Here is a 27,788-nt window from a genome sequence, read left to right on the forward strand (position 1 = left end):
CAAACCTTTTGTTGATTTCACAGATGCGCTTCCTTAAACTCCCGAATTGGAATCTGATGATCAGAGAGTCTGCGATGAAAATGCAGTGGGAAGAAGTCCTTTCTCACTGCTATGAAATGAGAAGGGCAGGAGTTGTTATCGCAGATCCTTCCTTGCTCCCTCCGATCCTTAAAGCCTGCACGAAGCTTCAGTTGAAGAAGCATGGCGTCTCTGTCCACACAGCTGTAATCAAGAAAGGGTTTCAATTGTGTACTTCTGTTGCCAATTCCATCTTGGATTTTTACATCAAGTGCGTGGAAGTTGAGTCTGCTTTGAATGCTTTTCATTGCATGGGAATCAAAGACTCTGTTTCGTGGAATGTGATGATTCATGGGTGCCTTAATCATGGTTTGACTGTGGAAGGGCTTAACTTGTATGGGCAAGCGAGGCTGGCGGGCTTCATACCCAATGTCTCCACTTTGATTCTTCTAGTTCAGGCTTGCTGGAGTCTTGGACCCATGCAGGTAGGTTTTTGCATCCATGGTCTCATAATCCGAAGCGGGTTTCTATCTGTTGTTTCAGTTCAGAATTCTTTGTTGAGTATGTATGTAAAATTATGTGACATGGAATCTGCACGGAGGCTGTTTGATGAGATGTCTGAGAGAGATGTGATCTCTTGGAGTGTGATGATCAGTGCATGTGCACAGAGTGGGGAAGCTTGTGTTGCGTTGTGGTTGTTTCAGGAGATGTGTTCTGTAGGTGTTGTTCCAGATGGGCACACTACGGTGAGCATTCTTGGTGCTTGCACTGCTCTAGGGGACATTGGTAGAGGGAGAGTAATCCATGGCTATGTGATTCGTCATGGTTTTGAATTTGATTTGCATGTGGGGAATGCCCTAGTTGATATGTATTCAAAGTGCACAGACGTCGAGTCTGCATATGAAGTCTTTGATGCCATGCCGCAAAAGAATACTGTTTCGTGGAATTCTTTTTTATCTGGATTGGTCCATAATGAGCAGTATTCAGAGGCATTGAGACTGTTTGATTCAATGGAAAAGGTGGGAATTGAGTCAGACGGGGTGACTCTGGTGAATCTTCTTCAATTGTGTAAGAATGTTGGAGATGCAGTTGGATGCAAGTGCATCCATTCAGTTATAATTCGAAAAGGATTTGGGATGAATGAAACAGTGTTGAATTCCTTACTGGATGCGTATGCAAAGTGCCAACTAGTAGAGCTTGCTTGGAAGTTGTTCGAACGGATGGGCAAAAGGAACATGATCTCGTGGACTGTGATGATTGGCGGCTTTGCCCGTTGTGGCAAGCCTGATGAAGCCATATCCCTATTTGAAGAGATGAAGCTGGCACAAGAGAAGCCCAATGCAGTTACAATGCTGGGCCTTATAGATGCGTGCTTGACTTTGGCAGATTTAAATAGATCAAAATGGGCACATGGTTTGGTTATTAGAAATGGGATGGCGGATGAAGTGGTGGTCGGCACCGTGCTTTTGGAGATGTATGCTAAATGTGGGGATGTAGATGCCTCGAGAAGAGTGTTTGACGAAATGCCTGAGAGAAATGTAGTATCATGGAGTGCCATGATAGCCGCATATGGTATAAATGGTCATGCACGAGAAGCTCTTGCCTTGCTCCGTGAAATGAAATTTCATGGTGTGAAGCCGAACAAGATAACGATGCTTTCAGCGTTGTCAGCATGCAGCCATGGAGGGCTCCTTGAGGAGGGACGCTCTTGTTTTGAAGAAATGATCCGCGAGCATGGTTTTGATCCTGGTTCAGAGCATTACTCATGCATGGTGGACATGTTGGGACGGGCCGGGGATCTCAACAAGGCAATGGAAATGATTGAGAACATGCCCCAAGGCATTGCGGCCGGTGCTAGCTTGTGGGGCGCACTATTGAGTGCTTGTAGGAACCACGGGAACAGCGAGCTCGGGAGTGGAGCTGCGTCCCATGTTCTTGAGCTAGAGCCATCAAGCTCGGCGGGTTATCTGATTGCATCGAGCATGTATGCCGCAGGCGGGTTGTGGAGGGATGCGGCGAGGATGAGATGGTTGGTCAAGGAGAAAGGGGTGAAGGTGGTGGCTGGTTACAGTTTGGTGCATGTTGATCAGAGGGCTCATAGGTTTGTGGCTGGAGATAGGGCCCACCCACAATCTGCAGAGATATATGCAATGGTTGAGCATTTGCACGGTTGTATGAGGGAAAGGAAAAATGATTCCTCCTACACTATCTAGGATTCTGCAAAATTGTTCTTTTGCAACAACTTACTCGCAAGGCTTGATTAGATGAGAAACACTCTAGCAATTTCAGTGACATAAAGAATAGCTGATCTGTGGTATTCATGCTAAGTAGAGATCCTGACAATCCGTTAAATGGGGTCCACATCAAACATGCCCTTGCCAAAAATCTGACGTCTGTCTGTCTCTCTCTCTCTCTCTCTCTCTCTCTCTCTCTCTCTCATAGACGATAGTCGTACCCATGTTGGCCTCGCATAGTGCGTGTATTCATCCAAACCGTTCAGCCTGGTCACTCCACAGTGAAAATGGGACACCCCAAAAATCAGGCTGATGAAACCATCAGGTGGCCCATCACGTGATTTTGGGTGGTTGTCCATGGTCTTATTTTCCATGATGATGGGATGGGCTGATTTTTGCGCATCCAATATTTATGGTGGAAGCTGATGTAGGGGTTAGATGGCATCTACGTAACTGTGGGGCCCACATGCAGGCAAAACGAAACTCCTCTAGACAGGGGTATTATTTCTTGTCACTTGGTACAGATTCGGCTCGGCAGAGGGGAGGGGAGGGGAGGGGAGGGGCTTGCAATATTTGAAAACAGAGGGTAGGTGTTTACAAATATCTCCATCAATGTAAGTTGGATAAACAGGCTCGTTATAAATGAAGTGGGAAAGCAACACAGTTTGATGAGCGGCCCATCCTACACTACATCTGATCATGGCTCACATTGCTTCCAGTTACCAATTCTCATCATTTGACAAAGTTCTTCCAAACGGGAAGGGGACGGTCGAGGTTGAACTAACAAAAATCTATAATCTATTGGTCAATGGGCTGGATCAGGGCCAATGAAATTCAAATTTTGAATAGGTCCCAGCCCGTTAATGGCCGTAGATGGTAGCAGTTGGGCAATTTGCCAATTGACACTCCTGCTTACCATGTTGTGGACCCCACCATGATCTGTGTTATATCCAAACCTTCCATCCATTTGGAGAGATCATTTTAGAGCAATGAGCCCAAAAAATGTGGCAGATCCAAAGCTCAAGTAGACCGCACCACAGAAAGCAGTGGGGGATTGAACGCCTACCATTGAAAACTTCTTGGGGGCCACGGAAGCTTTGGATCAAGATGATATTTGTGTTTTCCCTTCATCCAAACCTTATAAACAGGTTGGATGTCAAATAAACATTATGGTGGGCCCTAGGAAGGTTTCAACGGTGGGGGTCACTGTCCCCGCTGCTTTCTGTGGTCTGATATGCTTGAGCTTTGTATCTGCCTCATTTTTGGGTTCATCCACTAAAATGATCTCTCCTAATGGGACGGTGTGTATATAACACATACATTATGGTGGGTCCACATAACTTGGTGACATCAACACACCACCAAGGTCGGTGGTGTGTGCCACACCACGCAATCCGCTTCCGGTCGAGGTGCAGAACTATGAACATTTGGGGTCCAATAGTTCGTTACTTAGCGGATTGATCTGATGGGCTGCAATGATTTATCGCCCATCTATTTTTATTCCTCCGATGAAGGGTTAGGATCATCCAATCGGGGATTTTTTTGCGTCATCACCAACTGCGTGGGCCCATCAGAACAACGGTTCAGATCACTGAATCAAGGGCCCTGTGCGCAGAATGTAGACCATTGCTGCATTTCCTCCTTAACCGTCTACTTTCAGCCCACGAATCGAAAGGTCAGGATTATCCTATACGGGAGATTTTTAGGGCCATGATCCATCCATGGTCTGGACCAACATACCAACGGTTTGGATCAATGGACGGTCCCACCTATCCTGGGTGTAAGAACTTAGAATTCTTCCATACAATATTCAAATATGAAATAATAAATGATGTGGGCAAAAAGGGCAAAAAGGGAGGCGACAACCCCAAGTAAAATCATCAAAGGTGTGCGGAAAAAATAAGGCAAAAAAGTTTGAAAAATTCCAGCTAAATGCATTGTCTTAGTGTCCATGACAGCGATTTTCCTTGACCTGATCCATATGATGACAATGTATTTGGACGACTGATAACGACACCCATGTCAGTGTGTCCCACCAACCTTTCGCTTTCCCTGAAAAAAATAAAAATAAAAATGAAGATTTCATCTTCATCAATCTTGCATTGACATGGATCTGTTGAAGATGACGATATTGTCTGTGATTAGGCCATATGATCTTTGTAGCGTCACTATCGTCACCAATCTCTACGGGTCCATCAAGGAGACGTGGCTCACATTGTGATGGAGACTTCACTGCTCGCGTATCAGATTGGAACAGTGGTAGTGGTTGGAGTGGTCCCTGTAAGGCTGTGTTTGGATGCACAAACGAGTTGAATTGTGAAAGTCTCTGTTAATCAAGAAGGTATGACAAAAGCTAGTGATGGTTTCTACAATTCAAGAAAAGGAAATGAAGATGGTGTCGTTAATGCCGAATGACTTAGACAATTGTTCACATGTGAGGCTTGTCATAGTAGAAGAGTGTAGAGACATGAGAATTTTAAAAGGCTATCACATATGCCATTTTAAAAAGATGGACTACATAGTGGATTATATGGTTTTTGAACTGTTGGCTTTATGTGATCACACGGAGAAATATGCGACCGCGTAAGTTATGCTTATGCGATTATGCCATTGCATACTTATGTAATGACATGATGTCCCAACTGTAGCACTGTTCATTGATAGGGGTTTTTAAGCTAGCTACTATAAGTAGCGCGCAGTGTACTAGTGGATAGGAAAAGCAGATTGAGATTATTAATGATAGATGGAGGTCAATGATAGAACATGTTCAATGCCTCACCCTTGTTTCCTTCGCCTAATATTGCTAATGAAGGAAATCTTATCAATGAAGAGGAGGCATAAGCATCGCCTCTCGATCCAATCCGTCTTACTTGGCCTCCCCAACAAACTCTTGATACGAAATCAACGTCCCGCCATAGAGATCTAAAGTCTTTAGATTTCTGACCATTGGGACTTAAATTTTTTTTTTTTTCTTCCATTTCTCTAAATTTTTTTTTTCTTCCATTTCTCTCCCACTTTGCTCACCCCCGCATTTTCCTTACTCTACTGCTCTCTCTTACTTTTTTTTTTTCTCTCACATTAACGCAAATGTACAATATCTTAACCCTCTCTCTCTCTCTCTCTCTCTCTCTCTCTCTCTCTCTCTCTCTCTATAATATTCTAATACTCTCAGTCTCACTTAGATCTCTTTACTCTCTTACTCTTCATCTCCCATTCCATCCAAGGCTATAAGTTTACAAGGCTCAAGTAGAAGGTTTTGACTTTATGTTTCAAGAATTAAGGGTTTCATTTTTTTTTTTTTTCAAGTTACAAGGCTAGAATAACAAGGTTAGATTTCTCTCCTACAAGACTAGGAGGCTCTCTCCCTCGTAGAATACAAGGCTAGAAGGCTCCCTTTCAGATTTTTTTTTTTTTTTTTCATAAATTTGAAAAAAAAGTTCAGGGAGCTGTGGGACCACATGTGTGATACGCATCACATATGCGCGCAGTCCCCATGGGTCGCACGGGATCACTTATGCCACTTGACAACATTGGTGTAGACAATACTCTGGGAGTCTACATTCTGATAGAATATTCTAGAGTTCTCTTGTTAGTTCCGGAGCCAGCTACTTAAGCATGTTCTTTCCATTTGGTTTGGTGGTGAAACATGCATGTGTCTAGTGAGCTCTAGACCTTAATTATTCGCAAATTAGCATTTTTTGGGTTAGTCCATGGTAATTGAGCTAAGGGGGGCTGGAATGTGAGTGGTGTTTGGTAAACATTTAGTCAATCTATCCATTGCCTCTGTTCTATTTCATGCAGTAACATGACCCTCTGTGTCTCCTTTGCTTACTTAATCAGCTAAAAAGGCAATGGTCAACGTCTGCTGGGCAGGCAATCACAAAACTTTTGCCAATCCACCATTTAAAAGCCAACACTAAATTGCTAAAATGAAATACTAAGATGACGACGGCAATGATGATGGATAGGATGCTCCTGTAAAGGGTGATCGATGCACAATGCTCTAATGATTTAGAGGATGGCCCGACTACCTGATGCTGTTATACTCAATGCCAACACCCCCACAGGTGCATGCCATCATTCCATCTTCACCCCCGCTCTAGAAACTAAGAAAAGAAGTACATCAAAAACAGTGTTTGTATGCACAAGTGAGTTGAATTCAGTTTAATATGGAGGAAGTGACAAAAACCGAAGATAGTTTTTGGCATTAGGAAATAAACCTTTACATTCCTCCAAGGCCCGTGAGTAAACTATGAGAATGCAAGGGAAAGTGAAATTGTGACATTCGCGGATGGTCAACTGACATCGGCGCTAGGGGAAGGAAGCCCCTTGTTTGTTTTGCTAGAGAAAAAGTGAAGGAAAGTACTTTACATTTTCTATAGTTTGGGCTGCAATTTTCAAATGGGAGTGTCACACAGAGGGAAACCTCCTTTGAAACCATTTGACTTTTTGAAAAAAAAAGGAAGGGTTTTACTCCCTTGCCAAGGACGGCAAATGGATTTCCTTCTGTTTTTATGTAATCCAAACAGGGGAAATGTCAAATCAAAGGGAAATTGTTCACTTTCCCTAGTTTACCTCCAATTCAAATGAGCGGAATGCAATTTGGAGCCCAGTCCCTCAATATGAATGCGTAAGAAGATAATCACACTATGGTATTTCTACTTCTGTTGATCAACTATGCAATTCAACTTGAAAGTGCATCCAAACACACCGAAAAGACAAAAATAGGAAGTGATTTTTCTCAACTCCAAGTTTCTGCACTAATTTCAACAGGTATGATAGCATGTGTAACAGTTGAAGTACAGCTTTACAAACTTACCAGTGCTCCCTCTCAGTTATAGAGACGCGCAATGACTATTCTTACAAGATCCAACTCTACCATCAAACCTTTACCATTCGCACCAGGGGTGAGAACTTCCACCGGCACAATACAATCTGGGTTTCGAGTCCTCTGCAAACGGGTTGAGGTTTAAATTTCCTAGCCTGTAGCTTATCCAAGGGATTAAAATAAATAAAATCACAAGATTGTAATAACACGTACCAGAACCTCCATAAAGGAAATTATTTAGAATGATGGAAGCTTCCCAGTTCTTGCACCACTGATTTCATCATCCACACGCCTCGATCTAAACGGCATCAGTGTGGCGTCCGAAGAAGCCTAAAGCATAGAGGGATGGTAGTTGCGTGTTGCTTTCTCAAACACCTTACTGATCACTTACCGAACCAATATAACAAGAATACCACATTTGCAGGATCATTGGGATGGGATCCAATCTAACCAAACACCCCATCTCTCAAAGGCCGTGTATAAACGTCGTCTCTCTGATCTATAACAGCCATGATAAGTTGATAACAGACCCTATTGTATCAAGGTATTCAAAAATGGTTACTTAACGGCTGTAAACGGTGGGGCCTGTTACGCGATACAGGGCTCTAACGCCTAATTTGAAAAAAAAAAAAAAACAAATGGCCCGTAACAGGAAGATACATTTTTTCCTTTAGGAAAAAAATTGACAGTTACAGGGCTGTAACAGCTGCTATGGCCTGTATTATGGTTCATACAGCTGGCTGTTACTGTTACCAAATACATTGGTTGTAATCATGTCATGCTTTTATTTCAAGGCATCCTCAAGTACTGGTGTATATGCATTTCTTTCATCCGATAATCTCTAGTTGCAGGCTTTCTCATTACCCCTATGGAACTGACATGCCTCGCTTATGCCATCATGCTACATCCACAACACCCAAACAAGAATTCATGGAAGAAATACTCTGCTTCGACTGCAACCTACTGACTACTGTTAAACAACAATAGGCTTTCCATCGAAGTCAAGATGGCCCACGTTGGCCCAAAGAATTTCTGGTCTTTGGATGTGCGACATGGTGTATGGATAGTTTCATGGCATGAGCACCGGACGATCTATACACATCTTTGCACTCATGTAGATCCGCGTCGCACGTCAACAGCACCCACTCGGAGTCATCGTCCAGGTACTTGAGATCCATCATACTTGTATCATCTATACTAAATCGCTTCGCAATCTCTTGTTGTAGTTCTTGGAAGCCCCAAGAAGGATGCAATCTGAACCGTATGTTCTCTTCCCCAAATGCGACTTTCACTCTGAAAATACTGTCATCTCTAGATACATGGGTGGGCTTAGGCCAAGAAGATAGGCTTCCAAGAGAAGGATGCTCACTGAGGGATTTGTGGCTATGGGACCGAGCAGGAGGTTTTTGTTCCTCTTTGCTTGAGTCATGCAACTCTGCCTCACTATAAGCTCTCTTCAGCATGCCGCTTTGGTTCTTGTGCAACTCTGCCACAGCATGTGAGTTCTGGTGGGCCATGGTGGAGCAAGAGAGGCTTGAGCTAGAGGTCTGACTGCACGAAGAAGAAGGTGATTTTTTGCGAGCAGTTGAAGTGCCTAAGACGCCTTCGGCTTGTGTGGTTGAGGACTTCGAATGATGATTTGTCTGTTTCAATGTGGAAAACGTGCTGCTTCCTGATAGATTTTGAGAGGTCAGATCAGAACCATAAGGTTTTGTGAAATTTGGGTATAGTGAATCAATGTTGAAAACTCCCTCGGCACCTTGGACTGAGTCAATCACCACCTTTAGTTTCCTCAAGGAGTGGCCAACTTTCTTGATCTTTCGTGAAGGCCAGCGAGTGATGCCGTGTTGCCTGCATATCCTTTTCAAAGTGGTTGGGCACACTGCAATAGAGAAAAATATGCAAGCAATCAGGCTTGAATCTCATTTTTAACATTCTAAGATCATGGATCTTGCATGGAGTAACGGATAGAGGTGCAACCATTGTTACGAAACCAGCATATAGAAACAAAAATCTTGTCTGATGCACATTTTCACACATGTCAAAATGGTAATCAAGAATTACAATGTATATCTAATTTAGGAGCTTGTTAAGCCCACACGTGGGTACAACTCGGCCAATGCACACACATTCATCACCACATGCCAGTGTGGCAGACATGTACAAAATCCAAGCCATTCATCAAAAGGGTATCACTGTACTTTTCCCACCACAAGAATCAGGTCAGCCCATTAGTCAAGTGGACCAAAATTAACTGAAAAAATGTATGGTTGTAAGAAAATTGGCTGAAGAACCCATCCACTTATTTCTACATCATGGCAGACCGAGTGGACCACCTTTGTCTTGGGTAGTAAGATCTACGCGGTGAATCCTACATGATGGATGGCTCGGTATTGCACATGTGCTAGGCTTGCATATATAATGATGTGTGCATTAGCTGAATTGTAGATGCATGTGGGCTTAGAAAAACTCTTAGTTTAGATTGTTACTTTGTTTTTATTGCGGGTTCGGATGCTCAATTGAATCGAATTGCAACAGAGTAACTCTATAATGTGGAAGTGAACTAAGGGGGGCTGGCCACTTTCAGTTCATAGTTGTTAAGGGATAAATTGTGCTAAGCCATATATTTACAAGAATGCCACTACAATATCTTTACAAGAATGCTACAATGGCACAACTCATCTGTCTACAATAACGAAGCCATATGGATAATTTTAAGTCCAACTTGTAACTCATGGAATTGTAAACGGGGGTTGCTTTTAATTGCGAATTAAAATGGTCCCACTTCCATCTTTGTTATTTCCTCTAAATTTGATTGAATTATTGCAAACCAGTCAAGTTGTCTAGTTGACTATCCAAATGCAACCTAAATATTAGAAATATCATGTATAATTATTTATGCAATTATATTATGTGTGTGATCACCAAAAGCAATTGGGGCCATCAGTAAAAGGAAATATATACGAAGCCAAATAACAACCATGAACAAGGTTTTGAAAGAAAATGGGGCCATTAGTAAAAGGAAATACAGACAAAGCCAAATAAGAACCTGAACAAGGTTTTTTTTTTTTCTTTAAAATTTTTTTAAGGTAACATAGTCTCGAACGCAAGACCTTGATGTTGAAACATGCCCCATCAACCACTGAGCTATGGGCTTGAACCCCAACTATGAACAAGGTTAAAAAACACCATTTTCTAACCGCACACCAAACACAAGTGTTATGATGATGATGCATCAGATGATAAACATGATACAGAAATCTAACTATAGAAGGTGTGCTTCTCTTCTCACTGCATACCACATTTGAAAAGCACTTCTCAAAGATGAACTATGGGAGATTATGTATAACATGAGCATCTTGGTTAAAAAATATTGGCAACAACACAATAATGAATGTGAAATGCCCCAGTAAGCCAAGCAATAATAATAAAAAAAAAAAAAAAGAAAAAGAAAAAAGAGAAAAGAATAGGTGTAGTACCATGAAAGTGTAAGCATGTCCTCTTATAACAGAAAATATAGAATTGCATAGAACAAGAATAGGAAAAAGTGAAGACCAATGCAACCTTGAAAAAATTATCCAAAGGAAGCCGGCATTTTTAAAAACCAGGCCTCATCTCCTACAGTGGCTAAATGGCGCACACATGAATAGGTCACGTACACACATGTGTACGTAGTGTTTTTAAATAGCTTATGCTACATAGAGTAGCAGCTTAGCTTTTATGCTACGTAGCTCATGAAAATAGCTCAAGTCAGGTGTAACCTACGATACATGCTATGTAGCTTACACTACATGTTATTTATTTATTTTTTATTTTATGAAACATTAAAATTAATTAATGTTTTAATGATTTGTTACATCTTTCTATTTTAAATAAACACTAGTCAATATTTTCAATGATTTCTGATAAAATAATATAAGTACCATAATTAAATCAGTTTCTTCGCTGCTACTTTAGTTTTATACTTAATCTTTGCCCTACTTTTCCCATTATTTTAAAATTTGTTTAGTCGCACCAAATATCATGAAATTTCATGATATGTGGTGCAACCAAGCACGACCTTAATTATAAATTTAGTAGTAATATGTAGCTTGTGCTAAATACAATGTAGCTCACATCTCGCGCTTCAAAGGGGTGAATGCCACGCTACACGCTATTTGCTATTTAAAACATTGGTTTTGATTCATGAGGGAAGTTATGGTAATAAGTTTAATGCTAATATAAGTTTCATCACATGCATGGATGTGGATGGAGGTAGTAAGAAAAGACTTGATGACCTATGGTCTAACAGAAGGTCTGGACCTCTATAAAGTGGAACGGCGGAATGGGATTCTTGTAGCCAACCCCAATTAATTGGTATAAGGCTTAGATGATATATAATCAGCATAAGGTCTTATATACTTTGCTAGAAATAATCTTTTTACAATCAATACTTTCTACAATATTTTTTTTTTTATTAAAAGAAGAAGAAGCTTAAAAGCTTCACTTTTTCCATCATCTTTTCACTATACAATCATAATAGAATTATTATACAATATTACAATGTTATGCTATGTACAGTGAAAGCAATCCAGCTACATGTAAATGGAAGAAAAATCCAAGGCTGTGTTTGGATGCTCAAATACCAGTTTATTTTTTATTTTTTATTTTTTCACATGCACTCACACCCCCACACACACCCACGCACTCATGCCACGGTGGGATTTCACCACAATGGGTACTCGAACCCATGACCTCGTGTTGAAACTCTTGTGAGTCTACCACCCAGGCATGAGTAAGGACCCAATAATATGAGATGTTTCAGAATTCCCCTCATCTTCTCCTCTCTCTTCTCTCTCTTACCACGGCTCGAACCTGCGAGCGTCTGAAGATGGCCTTTAACCTTTTTCCATGCGAGCGAGATGAGCCGTGGTGGATGCACCACTCCACTCACAATAAAGGACTAAACCCCAAATTGCAAGTTCAACTTGAAAAGCATGAAATTCCAATCAGTGATTGGTCATAATTACAAATGAAAATGATCCAACCTCCATTCCGGTCATTTCTTTTCAGCTCAATTGATAATCCAAATGCTCCCAAATTATAATGCATGAGAGTTACCTCCAATACTCTTTGCAGCATCTTTCAGGTTCCCGGCAAAGTATTGCTGAAGAACTTGCAAGCTGATAGTCTTCTCTGTTTTTGTTCGTTTCTTTTCCCTTGCATTTCCAGAACTCTGACTGCGAGGTTTGCGAAAAGAAGAATCCCCACCACTGACATTATCCTTGGTCGAATCATGGCGGTGATCGCTATGAGCAGAGACATGAAATCCTTCTGGCTCCTGCTTTCCAAATTCCAACAGCAAGGAATTAGGAACCGCAGTGCATTCGCCCTTCCGTGGGGCCTGTGTGGAACTCGTAATCCATGATGATTCCTCCCCAGAAGCTACTACTGAAAGAGTAATTCCCTCCTTTTGTGTTCTGCCTCTATTTGATCTTTCATCTACAACAGGGAAAGATTCCACCAGTGTCGCACCAGAGGGTGTAATTTCACTGACTGGAAAAATGGTTTCCTGTTCAAGTTCCTTTTCTGTGATGACCCTCAAGCTCCGGCAAAGCTGTTGTATAATGACAGACAATGAGCTGAGCATCAACTTCTGTTCTTCACTACCTGTGCAATTCACGGGTAAGAACAACTCCAAGACATAGTCGACAAGTCCAGTGTAAATACTCCGCAAACGAATCGCAACTGCAGCCCGCAACCCAAACATCCTAGCATAGTGAGACAGCGGGTATTCTGTCTTGCTGAAAGCGGTTATGTTGGTTGAGAAACATGGCTGATTCGACGTAAACGCTTTCCCCACTACACCTTGGCCTCTGAACAAGTGGTGCTCAGAGCACGCCTCATGGAAACCCCAAATGCGAGGATCCGTCCCATAACAAGCGATGTCCCATGTTGAGACGCAGTTGGTGTAGTTTTCATCTGAGTGCCTGCAGCCTTCCTTGCCTTGTTGAATACACGGGACCCATGTCTGAGCTAACGGCAATCTATGCGTCTCACAGACTGTCCTCAAAACCTCTAAAATCTCTGGCAACACAACTTGGTAAGAATTGCTGCCCACCTGACAGAAAGGAGTCCTATTCATTATTTAGAAAAAGAAAATGATGACATTATATGTTATGCTTTTGGAGCGACTATCAAATTACCTTTACATGGGGAATACTCAAGACTTCAGAAGTCCTAAGATTGACAGCCTGCAAGCAAGCAATGGTTTTTTGCTTAGTGAAATAGGGAAAGGAAGCTAATTTCACATTTTATACTTCCATTTTTGGCTTATAATTTTGAGAAGCAATGCTGATGTCGGATACTTGAAGTGAATGTAGCAGTCATTTAAAAAACCGACATTTTCTAAAAGATAATATCTTTTCCCTCTATTTAAATCCCAATATTCCATATTTCATACACAAATAGATATTAGATTTTAAGTTGTTAAAACAAAGAAGTAGTTCATCTGCATCAGCCATCCAACTGAAGGCCATCTTTGGATGTCCTCGGAAAACTAATTTTGTAGAGAAATAAGAAGTCCATGTAATATTGGCATTTGGGTGGTCTCCTAAAAACTGATTTGGGTAGAATTGGAGCCAAATCAATGCAAGTCTGCCCCAAAATGCAATTTGGGCATAAAAGTGCCCATTTCACCACAAATCTCGAGAGCATCCAAACACACCCTAAGTGTTGACTTTCAGTAGATCATGCTTCATTGCTCTACATAATTACAGACGACTTGAAAACTAGGAAATATGACATTGAATTTTCCCAGAGAAAAGAAAACAATTCGAACCTGGAGGGCGTTGCAGATGTTTTCAAGCTCGGAACGGTAGTTGACCTTTGTGGTAGTCATAACAACCTCCACAACACCCAAGCAAGACTGACTACTCTGCTCAAAAATAGGAAGTGCAAGAGTACCACGAACGTCGTATTGATGAGCATAACTGACACGCGGGTACTCGTCACTGCTAAAATACCGAACATCTGGTGTCCACTCGGGTAACTTCCCAAGAAAAACTCGGCCAGGTAAACCAACTGCCTCATTCGAATCCTCCTCGGCCGAGAAAAGGTAGTTGATTGAGACTGTCCGGTAATTCACAAGCCTCTGACAATTGGGATCCAGTGAGAAGGGTTGATCACAAGTAGTAAGAAATCTTCTGCCTCCTCTCCTCACCGGCACCCATATCTGAACAAGAACATCACCATCTCTTGTAGAATCCTTAATACGTCTAAGCGCTTGTATCACTCTCTCTTTCACAGACGAAGCGGGACCAGGGTTCGCCCTCGGCTCAATCCACCACCTTCTACTCGCTTCGGTGGTTCGATTGATCATCTCAAATTCATCTAAATTCCTACTTTCCTCAGTTGGACAGGACTCTGATTGGGCCAAACACTCGCCACTTTTTATTGTGTTCCCGTTAAGAGATTCAAGTACGACAAGATCTTCTGTTTGGGTCTTGACCGAAGGTGGATTCTCAGCAAAACTCAATCTTTCCTTGTCATCTCGATCAGCATTCTGTGGAGAGTGTGGATTGGAACTGCTGCTGTTAACATCAGATGAAGGGGAAAAACACGGAGAATCGAGAAGATCGGTAGAACCACACGCATTTGGTTTTAAAAAATCAGAGCAATCGGTCATCTCTAACCAACATCCATCTAACAAGAGATCATCCATGGGATCGAAATCCATTGCAGCAGCATCTGGGAAAGCACTGCCCAACATGGAACCTTGCTGAGAAATATCATTTTCCATGATGGGCTTTTCTCAACACCACTCCAACAACCATAATTCGCTCCAACTGTAGAAATTCATGAGCAAAATACCCGAAAAATTAATAGAGAAGAAACGGCACAATTCTCAGCAGATATGCTTCCAAAATAGATTTCTTTATTGGGTTTTGAAAACTAAATCTTTCTGATTACAGAAACATCATCATAAAAGTCTTAGTAACTGAAATCATATACTGCATTAAAAAAAAAAAAAAGGAACTCACTCTATCGACATTTTTTCCTTTTTTTTTTTTTTTTTTCTAAATATGGGTTTCTATCTTTCTCTTTCAGTATCCAAATCAATCCTATTTGCAGACAAAAGCAGGCACAAGATTACAGGATGGAAAAAGAAAAAAGAAAAAGGGAGAAAAACAAAAAAGAAAAAAGAAAAAAGAACCATTTGCCAAACAGTCAAATCCATCACAGTAGTTGAGAATCATAATCCAAAATCTCAAAAAGAATCCACTTTCAACATATTCTCCCAACATGGTCTTCTCACCTTTGCTTGAATTTCAACCCCAAACATACTCATCAAAGTCTTTTAAAAATACATATCACAAAATCCAATCCTTTCTGATTGTGAAAGGACTCCACAAACCCAGCCAAACACACATATAATAAACAAAGAAACAAACATCCTCCCTCCAAAACAAAAAAGCAAAATAAAAAAGAAGAAAAAGGAGAGGAATTGAACTCACTTTGTGAAATTTCTCTTCGTTTCTGACATGGGTTTTTCCTCTTTTCAACACCCAATTTCAGAAACAGATAACAGAAACCCCACCAACCTCGTATCCCTACACATAACTTTTTTTTTTCCCAAAATACCCCTCTCATAAGCAAAGGTAGAATCTATGCTGTGGGTCCCACATGTGCCTTCGGATTCCCAACCATCTCTATTTCATGGCCAAAGTCAACTGTAGTGGGAGGCCTTCTATGTTGAAGGAGAATCCAAGAACAGTTGTGAGGAATTCTGAAAGAAGATTCCCAACCATCTCTATTTCATTGCCAAAGTCAACTGTAGTGGGAGGCCTTCTATGTTGAAGGAGAATCCAAGAACAGTTGTGAGGAATTCTGAAAGAAGATTTTGAGAGAGAGAGAGAGAGAGAGAGAGAATAGTAGGGGCAAATTGGGAAGAGAATTTGTTGACTGAAGAGGTGGGAACTGTTGCATTGTTAGATTCTCTCGCCGACATACATGCCGTGACCCTGATTCGCACCGCTTCCAAATATAGTAAGTTCTACTGTACACGTGGCATTGTAGATGGGTACCACCGAAACCGTACAAACCGTCGTTCCCAATGTGGATGGGCCATGACGCGTGAATCACACGAATCGGACGGTGTCAAGCATCTGATCATAGGCTGTCAAATGGACGGCTGGAGAGAGAAATGGCGGTTGTGCGTGGATCGAGGAAGTTAGGCCTGTGCTATTTGGATTAAGCTTCTCAGTGGGGCCCACTACTTGGCCGGTTTGGTGGATGTGTCAACTTAGCTCTCCTGAGGAAGAGTGATCACATGCATGCACTTTCTTTCCCACTTGTGTCATACGTGTGGTAAATCCTAGCCGTGAAAAATATGGACAATACCATTAAGATTACAATCCGTGAGAATTGCTCGGATCAACTCATTAAGTAGCCACGTCTGTACATTGAATCAGACCATTGGATGTCAATTGCTACGGACGGTCCGATCTTCTAGATGAGTGGGCCAGCCTGACAGTCAATGAATTTGACCTTCATAGTGGGACCATATTTTTCACGGATCGGATTTTCACACGGGCAACAAGAGGAACTAAAAATGGGGGCTGTACACAAGGGTTAATACACACTGCATCGTTACTTGCTGTGTAGGCTAAGATCATACGTGCGAGTTCTGACTGTTTTTTCGAACGATACGTGGTACGGAAAATGATCGGATACCGAGCGGATTAGGTGTTATCCGCTAACAGGTTAGTAGGTATTTCCCGTACAGTGGGGCCCACATTGATCTATATTTTGTATATCCACACCGTCCGTCAGTCTTTTCAGATTATTTTAGAGCATGGTACAAAAACAGAAGAAGATCTAAATCTCGAGTGAAGCACACCATAGGAACCAGTGGTCATTGATCGATCACCATTAAAAGGTTCCTAGGGCCCACTGTAATTTTTATTTTCCATCCAACCTGTTGATAAGGTCAAATAGAACAGGATGAAAGGGAAACATAAATATCAGCTTCATAAAAAATTTCTGTAGCCCCAAGAATTTTTTAATGGTTTGATTTCAATCCCCTACTGTGTGGTCCAGTTGAGATTTGAATATCCATAATTTTTGGAACCATGCACTAAAATGATCTTAAAAAACATATTGACGGCGTGGATATACAACACCTACATCTAGGTATGCCTTACAATCAATGAAACACCGACTAACACCTAATCGGTTCACCTCGTTTTCTGCCCGCTTTAGATTCCTGCCGCACGTGACTCCCAATTGGGTATTAGACTTCAGATTGGGATCGGGCCGGGCCACAGCATGTAGGGCCGTTAATGGGTTATGATGGGCCATGTATCAGGACAATCTCAGTTTCAAGCCAACCGATTAAAATATGTGTGCATTTAAATCTAGTAAATCTATTATGTGGCCACCATGCTCTTTTTGGCAGCCAATCAGAAACTCAGGTGGGCCACAACACAGGGAACAATTGGTATGATGACAAGGACCATTAAAAACTCAGGTGGGTCTGATCGTTTTTGGCATATGACATGCACCCCCACCACAATGAGTGGGCCACACCACATGATTTTAGCGGTGTTTAGCATGACTTTGGCCCACCTGAGTTTACAATCCAACCGTTCTTTTGGGTGTCAAGTAGAATATAAGAGTGTGCAACATGACGGTTGATTGGATGTCATATACAGGTCATGGTGGGTCCCACGTATAGAGCTGTAGGTTCAGTTTCGCCGCGGATAAGACCATATATATAGATTTATATTCCATGCGGTCTAAATCATGGGAACTTCCCATGTGGTCGAGCTGTGTGGGGCTCACCATAATGCATGTCGAACATCTATGCCATCAGTAAGATGCACTATTCCATTGTAGGAATCGGGCTTAAAAATCAAGTCAATTCATAACTTGTGTGGGCCACACTATGTACAAAAGTTGAGAGAGTTTACCCTTCCATTATAATATTCATAATCATTTTTTGTCCCCATTGAGATATGGTTCACAAATCTAGTCCATCCATTATTTGTGTCCAACTTGGATGAGGGGTCAGGCTAAGTTTCAGACACATCCAAATTTAGGTGGGCCTCACCAATTGCTTTTATATATTTTAGGCATGTCTTCACGTGATTTTAGATGGTATGGCTTAACTCAGTTCCCTATAAAGCTGATTTTTGGGACATTTCATAATTTAAATAGGACTCATTAAATACAAAGTGTTGATATTAGACATGCATAAAGCTGGCCCACACAACTTAACCTCACAGGGAAGTTTCCATGAGGCATGGGAAAACTTTGACCCGACAGTACCATTATATATATATATATATGTGTGTGTGTGTGTGTGTGGGTGGGAAAAGGTACCATGCGCTCTACCTCACAATAAGCTCCCGTGAGGTTGAGTTGTGTGGGCTCCACTGTGATGCGTGTTGACCATCAACACCGTGCATTTGATGGGTCCCCTCTAAATTATAGGATATCCCAAAAATCAGCCGTATACGCAACTTAGGTGGGCCATACCATCTAAAATCATGTGAAGACATGCCAAAAACATATAAAAGCACTTGGTGGGGCCCTAAGCTTTAAATGCTGCTGAAACTTGGTCTGGACTATCATTCAAGTGGGACACACATAATGGATGGGTTGGATTTGCAAAGCACATCTCAGTGGGCCCAAAAAATGATTATGACTGTTTTAATGGTGCACGGCCCCTTCCCACTTCTGTATGTGGTGTGGCCCACACAAGTCACGGATTGACTTGATTTTTGAGACCTAGGCCCACAATGGAACGATGCATCTGACTGATGGCGTAGATGTTCAAAACGCATTACGGTGGGGCCCACACAGCTCGACCGCATGGGACAATCCCATCAACTTGAGCGCATGGTACCTTTACCATATATATATATATATAGTTCCCATGAGGTAAACTTTGACCCGGCAGTACCGTTGTACATATATAAGGGTATTGTGTGGGCCTCACCTAATGTGTGTCAAGCATCTACCTCATCAATTAGATGCACTATTCCATGGTGGGCCACGGGCTTAAAAATCAAGTCAATACATGACTTGGGTGGGCCACACCACATACTGCTGTTGAGAGGAGTTACCCTCCCATTAAAACATTAATAATCATTTATTGGGCTCACCAATATGTGTTTTACAAATCCAAACTATCCATTATGTGTGTCCCACTTGGATGAGAGGTTGGTCTAAGTTTCAGCCGCATCCAAAACTTAGGTTGCCTCAATCAAATGCTTTTATATGATTTAGGCATGTCATCACATGGTTTTAAATGGAATGCCCCACATGAGTTCATTATACAGCTGAATTTTGGGATATCCCATAACATAAAAGGTACCCATCAAATTCACAGTGTTTATGTTTGACACACATCATGGTGGGCCCACACAGCTTGATCTCATGGGAAGTTCCCCCGAGGCCGACCTCGTAGTTCCATTTCCCATATATATATTGGTAAAAAGGGCTGGACGATACGTCATATAATACTGCTAATCCCAGACCATATCTAAATCCGCCCGTTCTTATTTATTTATGAGAGGACGGATCTAATATAAGATATTTAGGATAAACTTAATGTACAAATCGACGTGTGGGGCCTACCGTGATGTTTTAATGACATCCAGTCCGTCCATCGTGTGGACCCTCTCGATCCCAACTGACCCAAAACTTAGGACGGCAACGTTACATGGAGCAGTTGTGGTGAGGATACCAACAGTTAGAAACCTTCCATTCTGCGTTTAGGGCCTACTTGTTTTGTATATATCATCTAATCCATTCGTCAGATGCATCTGAAGCTTGGTACCTGCAATGCATGTGGATAGAGTGGTTTGGTAAGCCCACACACGTGTCCATGGAAGCCCATGTACGGGCTGCTCCATGTGCCACCGTGGCAAATGGCTGTGAGATCCTAGCCACCAATCAGGAGGTGGGTTTCCATTCTGTAGGCCCCCAGATCCAAGAACCAGATCAGATCCACTTATCAGGGAGATCAAGGTGGATGGTTTAAAATTTACTTGGTCAAGCTTTTTCAATCCATCATTTCTTTTGTAAAATCTGGCCCACCTGATAAGTGGACCGTCCTTTTTTTAATCTGCCAAAGAACCTAAACGGTTGGGACTAATGTGATGGAAGACTTGGATCTCATGCCTATGGATCACCATCATACAATTATGCTAATCTAAGACATGTTGAAGCAATTTGAACCGTCCATCACACGTGGCTCACTTTCCATTACCCATCCTTCTAAAAGAAACAGTTTGATCAGATGATCCTATCATCTGATTAATGGCTTGGAGAATGGACGATCGTATTTATAATACATGGCCTGGATCTGCACGCGCGTGCTTTTTTAGCACATATGCCGCAGATCATCCCAACTTACGGTTGCAATTGCTCTGAGGTGTATTTTGTTGATTTTTAATGATCCGGTGGGCTGAATATAAACATTACAACGCACATAGCTGCATTTGGACTCTTTTGCATCCAAATCACACATCTGGACCGTCCATTAGGTCCATTCCTCTCTTCAATGGCAACATAGAAAAAATCATACTGATTGAATGATCCAGACCATCAAGTTAGTTGCTTGCAGAAATCGATGGACTAGATTGTTCGTTAAAGACAGGTCTAGTCAGGGATATTCCAGACCATACGAATTCTGTAGTTTTTCCAAAGTAATGAAAGAACATTATATTAGATCTAATGGACGGACCAGATAGGTGATTTGAATGCAAATAAGTCCAAATGCAACTATATGTATAGCAAGGTTTCCTACCATATTTCTTTCTACAGCCATAAAAACAGTAGTATAATAAGATTCCGTCCGGCGAATGGCTATCCAATCTTTTGAAATTTATTTGCCGTGTTTGTCTGGCCCTACTAGATTTTAATGGCACTAACTTAGATATTCATGGCACTCTTCATAATAATAATACAAATGCTTTAATCTGATACTTAGAGATGCTCACACAGCTTTATTATTAGCGTGTGGGGCCTATTTTAGTATTTGTATGACATTAGAGCCGTCCAACAAATTTACCATTATGAAAATTAGAAGCCCCAAAAATACACCCATCTGATCATTAGATGGGCCCCACATCAATGTGGCGGTTTTTGGAGATTGTTAATTGTTTAAAAAAAAAAAAAAAATAATTATTTATTTAAATTTTATGGTGTGGCCCACCTGGTAGTTAGATTTAACTTTTATTTTATTTTATTATTTAATTTTTTTTATGACATTCCATTTTTATAGTTGGGATACCTTATTGGACTGGTTGGATGGTATCCGTCATGAAAACAACGTGGCCCCATTACAACTGGTGGTATAAAAACAATCGATTTTTATTATGCCCACACGCGTGTACAAGACTTCCCTTCCACACGACACTACACGTGTCTGGCATGAGAGACCAAGATCCAAGCCGTCCACCAGATAGGCCTTACCATGTAGATAATCTTTCTAAAAAATGAAGCATATCTATTCTTCAACTGGTCCACAATGCCACAAACAGGAAGATGACCTCATAAAAAATTTCCAAGCTTACCATGATGAGCCCAACAAGTGAAATGGCCTGATTTTTATGCGGAAACATCTTAACGGTGGGCCTCATCTTATGGATTGATTGGATCTTTTCATGCATACGTCATGAAGGCACATGAGGTGTTGTCTAGATGGGCTACCTTGTACACGCTTGCAGGCTTAGCAAACCTCGTCCGTAAGTCGCCCCCTCGTGCGTCATGTGCCATGTAAGTCGTTTTGTTTTGTCTTGTATTTTGTTTTTTTTTTCTAATAAGTTGTGGTCTACCACTGTATTTTTGGCCACGAGAAGAAGTTTAATGTTCTGGTAGGGTGTGATGGATTGTACGTAGGTACTTAGATATTAGCTGTGAATTCAACACGTGATATACAAGTAATTCGAACGAAGTTGTTGAAAACGTGGGACCAGATTTAGATGTATCATGAATCTAACATTACTCTTATTTGATCTTATGATTGTTGGACTGGCACATATTTATTTGGATGGTTAAAAATGAAAATATCTTAATAATCCCCTTTGGTCATACTGAAAGTTAGAGGTGGGTATGATCCGACTTGATTCGGACAACTCGACTCATCTGACTCGACCACAACCGAATGGTTGAGTCGGTCCAAACCGAGTCGAGTTCGAGTTACCCAGTAACTCGACCTGACTCAACCCGAAACTCGATCCGGTTAGACTCAAATCGACTCAAAACCCAACTCGACCCGACTCTCTAACCCTACCTGCCACACCCTACCTTGACCTGATCCCAAACCTTCTCTCTCCCTCCTTCATCCTCCTCTTCCAAGCCCGGCAACCACCCACCACCATCACCCTTCTCCTCCTCCTCCTCTCTCTCCTCTCCACTCCCTCCCTACCTCATCCTCCTCTTCCAAGCCTGACAACTAACCACCACCATCACCCTCATTATCCTCCTCCTCTCTCTCATATCTACTCCCTCCCTCCCTCATCTCTCAATCCAACTCAGTGCTAACTCGACCCGACTCGGTACTTCTGACCGGATCAAACTTAGTCCGAATCAGTCTAGGCTAGACCAAACTCGGATCGAGTCAGGCATGTTGGACTCGGTCTCAATCGGATCGAGTTTGAGTCAAGCCTATTTCAAAACCGGATCGAGTCGAGTCAGCCCTAACTCGGTCCGACTCGACTCGATGACCAGCTCTACTGAAAGTGCATTGTGTAAACACTGTTTATCAAGAGTTTCGACAACACAAAGCCTTGTGGGGTCTACCGTGATGTCTATGTAAATTCATTGCATCCATCTATTTCGCCAACTCATGACACAAGAAACAGTGGGAACGAATGCCCACCGTTTAAACTTTATTCGGCCCATATAAGTTTTCATCAATGCTGATATTTGTGCTCCATCCAGGTGGGAATCACTGGTGGCATATAAACATTGTGGTGGGCCCCAATAATATTTCAATGGTGGGGATTTCCAACCCAACTTTTTCATGCTATGTAGTCTACTTGGGTCTTGGATCTACCTCATTTTGAGACCCTCATCCTAATGTGATTTGAAAAAAAAAATTGATGAATGATGTAGATTTTACATGAACATCGGTCTCTCTATTACAGGGAAATCATGAGAATTTTACCATGTGGTAAGCCTCATTGATGATAGGTGATAGACTTGATTAAAAACAAAAAGAAAAAAGAAAAGAAAAGAAAAACCGAGTGGGACAGTCCCTACCGTCGGAGGGGAAACCCTTTATCCATCAAATGCGTACCACCCATCATCATTCATTTCAACCATCCATTCACATTTCATGACACACACACACACACATAAAGGTTCTATACGGTTTAGCTCATGGGAACTCCCCATGAGGTCGAGCTGTGTGGGCCCCACCATGATGAACGTCGAACATCTACCCCATCAGTTAGATGCACCATTCCATAGTGGGCCTAGGGCTTAAAAATCAAGTCTATCTATGACTTTTGTGGGCCACACCACATACAAAAGTTGAGAGGGGTTACCCTTCATTAAAACATTCATAATCATTTTTTGGGCCCATTGAGATGTGGTTCATAAATCCAGCCCATCCATTATGTGTGTATCACGTAGCCTTTGCTCAATTTTTTGGTAGTGCACTTGGATGAGGGGTCAAACCAAGTTTTAGACACATCCAAATTTCATGTGGGCCCCACCAAGTGCTTTTATATATTTTAGGCATGTCTTCACATGTTTTTAGATGGTATGGTCCACCAAAGTTCTGTATATAGCTGATTTTTGGGATGTCCCATAATTTAAAGGGGACCCATCAAATGCATGGTGTTGATGTTTGACATATATGATGGTGGGGCCTACACAGCTCGACCTCATGGAGAGTTCCCATGAGCTCGACCGTTAGAACATCCCCCCACCCACACACACTTCTTAAATTTTTCTGCAACCACTTGATTTCATCGAGTAGATATCGAAAATATCGATGCCATCGACAGATGCTCAATCCAGTATTCGATGGCATCGAAGGATCTTTGATGGATGTTAATCCCATTGAAGGTCCCATTGAAAATGTGTGCATAATTGCCTAAGTACGTGATTTGTTTCCTATTATGATCGGGTAGTATATATCGGGTGTAGTCGAAATTAATGTAATGATGAAGGGAATTAGGGCTTTCTAAGTTGTTGTAAAGGGTTAAGGGCTTAGCTAGGGTTTCAAATGAGATTTGCGGCTTGTTCGAATTCGTAAGATCTACTATCTCTTATAATATTGCTTTCATAGTGAATTACTCATGCTTTGTGTCGTGGTTTTTTCTCAAAAAGATTTTTCCACGTAAAATTCGGATTGCCTTCTTGTTGGGTTTATTTGTGTGATTATGATTACTTTGCTTGATTCTAATTTATGTGCTTCCAAGAGTCTCAACAAGTGGTATTAGAGATAAAATTGGAAAGCAGATGAAATCTAAAAGTAATGTATCAATGGCATCTAACATGAAGTTCGATGTAAAGAAGTATTTCAATAAAAATAATTTTGAACTATGAAAAGTTAAGAGAACAATATCCTAGTTCAATAAGGCTTGAAAGATGCACTCTTTGGAAAGTGACCAAAAACTATGAAAGAAAAATAATGGAACAATTTAGATAAGAAGACCAATATCTCAATCTAGTCGTGTGTAACAAATGTGGTCTTTTATAATATTATGAGAGAAAATTGCAGTAGATACATGGACGAAGCTAGAGAACATCCATACGAAGAAGTCACTAAAGAATTGCTTGTATCTGAAGCTACAATTGTTCAATCTAAAGATGATAGAGGGGGCTAATGTTGAGGCTCATTTCAATAACTTTAATAGGCTCATTTGTAAATTGTTAAACGTGAATAGGACGATGAAAGATGAAGATCAAGCATGCATTCTATTGAATTCTCTTCTAGAATCATACGAGTCGTTTAAAGACTTATTATGCATTGATAGGATGATCATTAGTGTTGAGACTATTATCTTAGCACTTCAGTCGATGAGGATAAGAAAGAAAAACGGTGACATGGGTGCTTTTACAGATGTAATAGTTACGATGGGGAGAAATTCTGAGTAGAATAGTGGATCTTCGTGATCGAGATCCAAATCCAAAGGCAATGACAAAGACAAACTTAAGTGGTAAAATTGTGGCATGACATGACACATGAAGAATGATTGTTAGAATCCTAAGTCAAGGAATGAGAAATCAGAGAGTTCTTCTAGAGAGTGTGAAATAGTACATGTTATATGATTAGGTCACACGAAAAATCATCCTTAGTTGTGCCATCATATTCAACGAAAGATTAATATTCTATAATGATGATCACAAGGAAGTGAAAAAATCAATTGTGTACGGTCAAATAGACAGAGATGAGACACAGGCTGATACTAAGACACAAACAGAGGTATATGAGTACGTGGAGCAACTACTTGTGAGAAGGAATCAGTTAAGGGATCATGGGTTACTAGTGAGATATAGAGATGACTTGAATGATGCATTTTTTCCTCATTATAGATGAGGGGGATTCATCTACTTTTCAGGAGGCTCTTAACGAGATGGACTCCCTGTGCAAGAATTTGACGTGAGAGCTAGTGGAGCTTCCTATCGGCCGTAAGACGATCGGGTGCAAGTGGATCTTTAAGAAAAAATATGATAGGTACAAGGAAAGGCTGATAGTGAAGGAATATGCTCATAGAGAATGTGTTGACTTCACTGAGATATTCGCGCCCATAGTAAAGCAAGTATTTATTAGATTCGTATTGGCGCTGGTTGCCTAATACGATCTCAAGATGGAACAAATGGATGTGAAGACTGCTTTCCTATATGAGAATTGGAAGAGAAAATTTACATGAAGCAACCAGAATGTTTCAAAATATTAGTAGCATATACCAATGTTTGCGGGTTAAAGAGGTCGTTGTACATTCTTAAATAGTTGCCTACACAGTAGTACAAGAAATTTGATTATTTTATAGGAGTCAGAGGTTTACCAGGAGTGAGTATGATCATTGTATCTATTATAAGATATTAAGTGATGAAAATTTCATTATCTTAGTATTGTATGTTGATGACATACTTATTACCAGTTATAACAAGTTTGAGATCGACATACTGAAGACTCAACTATCAGAAACATTTGAGATAAAAGATGTGGGGGCTACATAAAGGGTTCTCAGCATTGACATATACAAAAATAGAAAAAAAGAGTAGACTATAGTTATCTTAGATAGAATAACTTGAGAATGTATTAGTGAAGTATGAGATGGATAATGCAAAGCTGGTCAACGTTCCCCATATAGCTCATTTTAGGCTTTCTTCCGAGTAGTATCCTGAAACAGATGAAGAAAAGTAAATTATGTCTCATGTGCCTTATTCGAGCATGAGTAACAGTTTGATATATGCCATGGTCTGTACAAGATCGGATATTTTATATGTGGTAGGTGTTGTTAGTAGATATATGTCTAACCCTAGTAAGTAACATTGGAAGGCAGTGAAATGGCTACTTCAATATATCCATGGTACGCAGGACTATATCTTAACATTTGAAAAATCAGGGGACAAGTTAGTAGGTTATATGGATTCAGATTGTAAGGATAATATGAATAATAGAAGGTCGATTTACGGTTACTCGTTTGTGTTTGCGGGTGGAGCGATTAGTTGGATGTCGAAGCTTTAGTCTATGGGGGCACTTTCCACAACTGAAGATGAGTATATGATAGTAGCAGAAGTATTCAAGGAAGCAGTTTGGTTGAGGGGATGATAAATCAGTTGGGGCTTCAGTAGGAGGATACGCTAATTAATTGTGATAGCGAAGTGTGATTAATTTGGCGAAGAATTCTGTTTATCACTCACGTACTAAATATATTGATGTGCATCGTAATTTTATTTAACGGGTGCTTGAGGAATGAGATGTGACTCTTTAGAAAATACATACAAGCGTGAATCCGACTGACATGCTTACAAAGATGGTTCTCATAGAGATATTCAAGTTTTGTATAATTTCTTTAAGCTTGGCGAAGGCTTAATGGGGACAGAGTGTGCATGAGAAGTGATGATGAAGTTATGATGGAAGACAATTAGAGATGGTGATGGCAAATGAGCAATGGAGAATGAAGATTGAAGATATTGTAGAGATTATTGTCTAATATCTTTAATATGTCTGTAATAGGGTCTGTTGATGTTATCGACAAACCACTCGGTCTTATCGAGCAGATGTCGATAATGTCGATGCCATCGACAAAAGCTCAATCTCGTCGAAAAAATTTGAAAAAATCCTAATTGATTCCTGGACAATTTTGTATGTTGTTACTCGATGGCATCGTAGGATCTTTGATGTCATCGACATGTCTTCAATGGATGTCGATCCCATCGAAAGTCCCATTAAAGATGTGCATAAAATTGCATAAGTGTGCGATTTGTTTTCTGTTCCAGTTAGGTAATATATATATATATATATATATATATATATATATATAGGGTGTAATTAGGATTATAGTAAAAATTAAGGGAATTAAGTTGTTTTAAAGGGTTTAAGGGCATAGATAGAGTTTTAAAAGAGATTTGAGGGTTGTTTGAATCGGTAAGAATTACTATCTCTTATAATCTTGCTTTCATAGTATTTTACTCGTCGCTTTGTGCAGTGATTTTTTTTTAATTTTTTTTTTACAGGAGTTTTTCCACGT

General features: G+C 40.9%; 2 protein-coding genes and 1 long non-coding RNA gene across 4 annotated transcripts; 2 read left to right on the top strand and 1 right to left on the bottom strand.

Annotated features, from left to right (window-relative positions):
* Positions 1-16: 16 nt before the first annotated feature.
* LOC131237018 (pentatricopeptide repeat-containing protein At2g17210) lies at positions 17-2,345 on the top strand. The gene has a single exon (XM_058234631.1). The coding sequence runs from the start codon at positions 24-26 to the stop codon at positions 2,229-2,231; it is 2,208 nt and encodes a 735-aa protein (XP_058090614.1). The 5' UTR covers positions 17-23; the 3' UTR covers positions 2,232-2,345.
* A 2,068-nt stretch (positions 2,346-4,413) lies between these two features.
* Positions 4,414-7,268, top strand: LOC131237020 (uncharacterized). Its single transcript, XR_009166975.1, has 2 exons — positions 4,414-4,542; positions 7,075-7,268. It is a non-coding gene; the product is annotated as an uncharacterized LOC131237020 (long non-coding RNA).
* Positions 6,970-15,854, bottom strand: LOC131237017 (protein NLP4-like). Of its 2 annotated transcripts, XM_058234630.1 has the most exons (7): positions 15,576-15,854; positions 13,901-14,906; positions 13,266-13,313; positions 12,181-13,180; positions 8,840-8,962; positions 7,294-8,752; positions 6,970-7,203 (listed from the first exon to the last, which is right to left on the bottom strand). In XM_058234630.1, the coding sequence occupies exons 2-6, from the start codon at positions 14,858-14,860 to the stop codon at positions 8,082-8,084; spliced, it is 2,802 nt and encodes a 933-aa protein (XP_058090613.1). In that variant the 5' UTR covers positions 14,861-14,906; positions 15,576-15,854; the 3' UTR covers positions 6,970-7,203; positions 7,294-8,081. The 2 variants fall into 2 exon arrangements, with proteins under 2 accessions (XP_058090613.1, XP_058090612.1); XM_058234629.1 differs by having other exon boundaries at positions 7,294-8,962.
* Positions 15,855-27,788: the final 11,934 nt, after the last annotated feature.

This window comes from Magnolia sinica, chromosome 2 (assembly GCF_029962835.1).
Source record: "Magnolia sinica isolate HGM2019 chromosome 2, MsV1, whole genome shotgun sequence".
Taxonomy (NCBI): Eukaryota; Viridiplantae; Streptophyta; class Magnoliopsida; order Magnoliales; family Magnoliaceae; genus Magnolia; species Magnolia sinica.

Excerpts from the sequence above, each read along its gene's own strand:
- LOC131237017 (XM_058234629.1), bottom strand. The coding sequence starts at position 14,860 with ATGGAAAATGATATTTCTCAGCAAGGTTCCATGTTGGGCAGTGCTTTC. Across the intron at positions 13,181-13,265 it reads TGAGTATTCCCCATGTAAAG|GTGGGCAGCAATTCTTACCA; the intron begins GTAATTTGATAG and ends CCTTTCTGTCAG. Across the intron at positions 8,963-12,180 it reads TGCTGCAAAGAGTATTGGAG|TGTGCCCAACCACTTTGAAA; the intron begins GTAACTCTCATG and ends TCTCTATTGCAG.
- LOC131237018 (XM_058234631.1), top strand. The coding sequence starts at position 24 with ATGCGCTTCCTTAAACTCCCGAATTGGAATCTGATGATCAGAGAGTCT.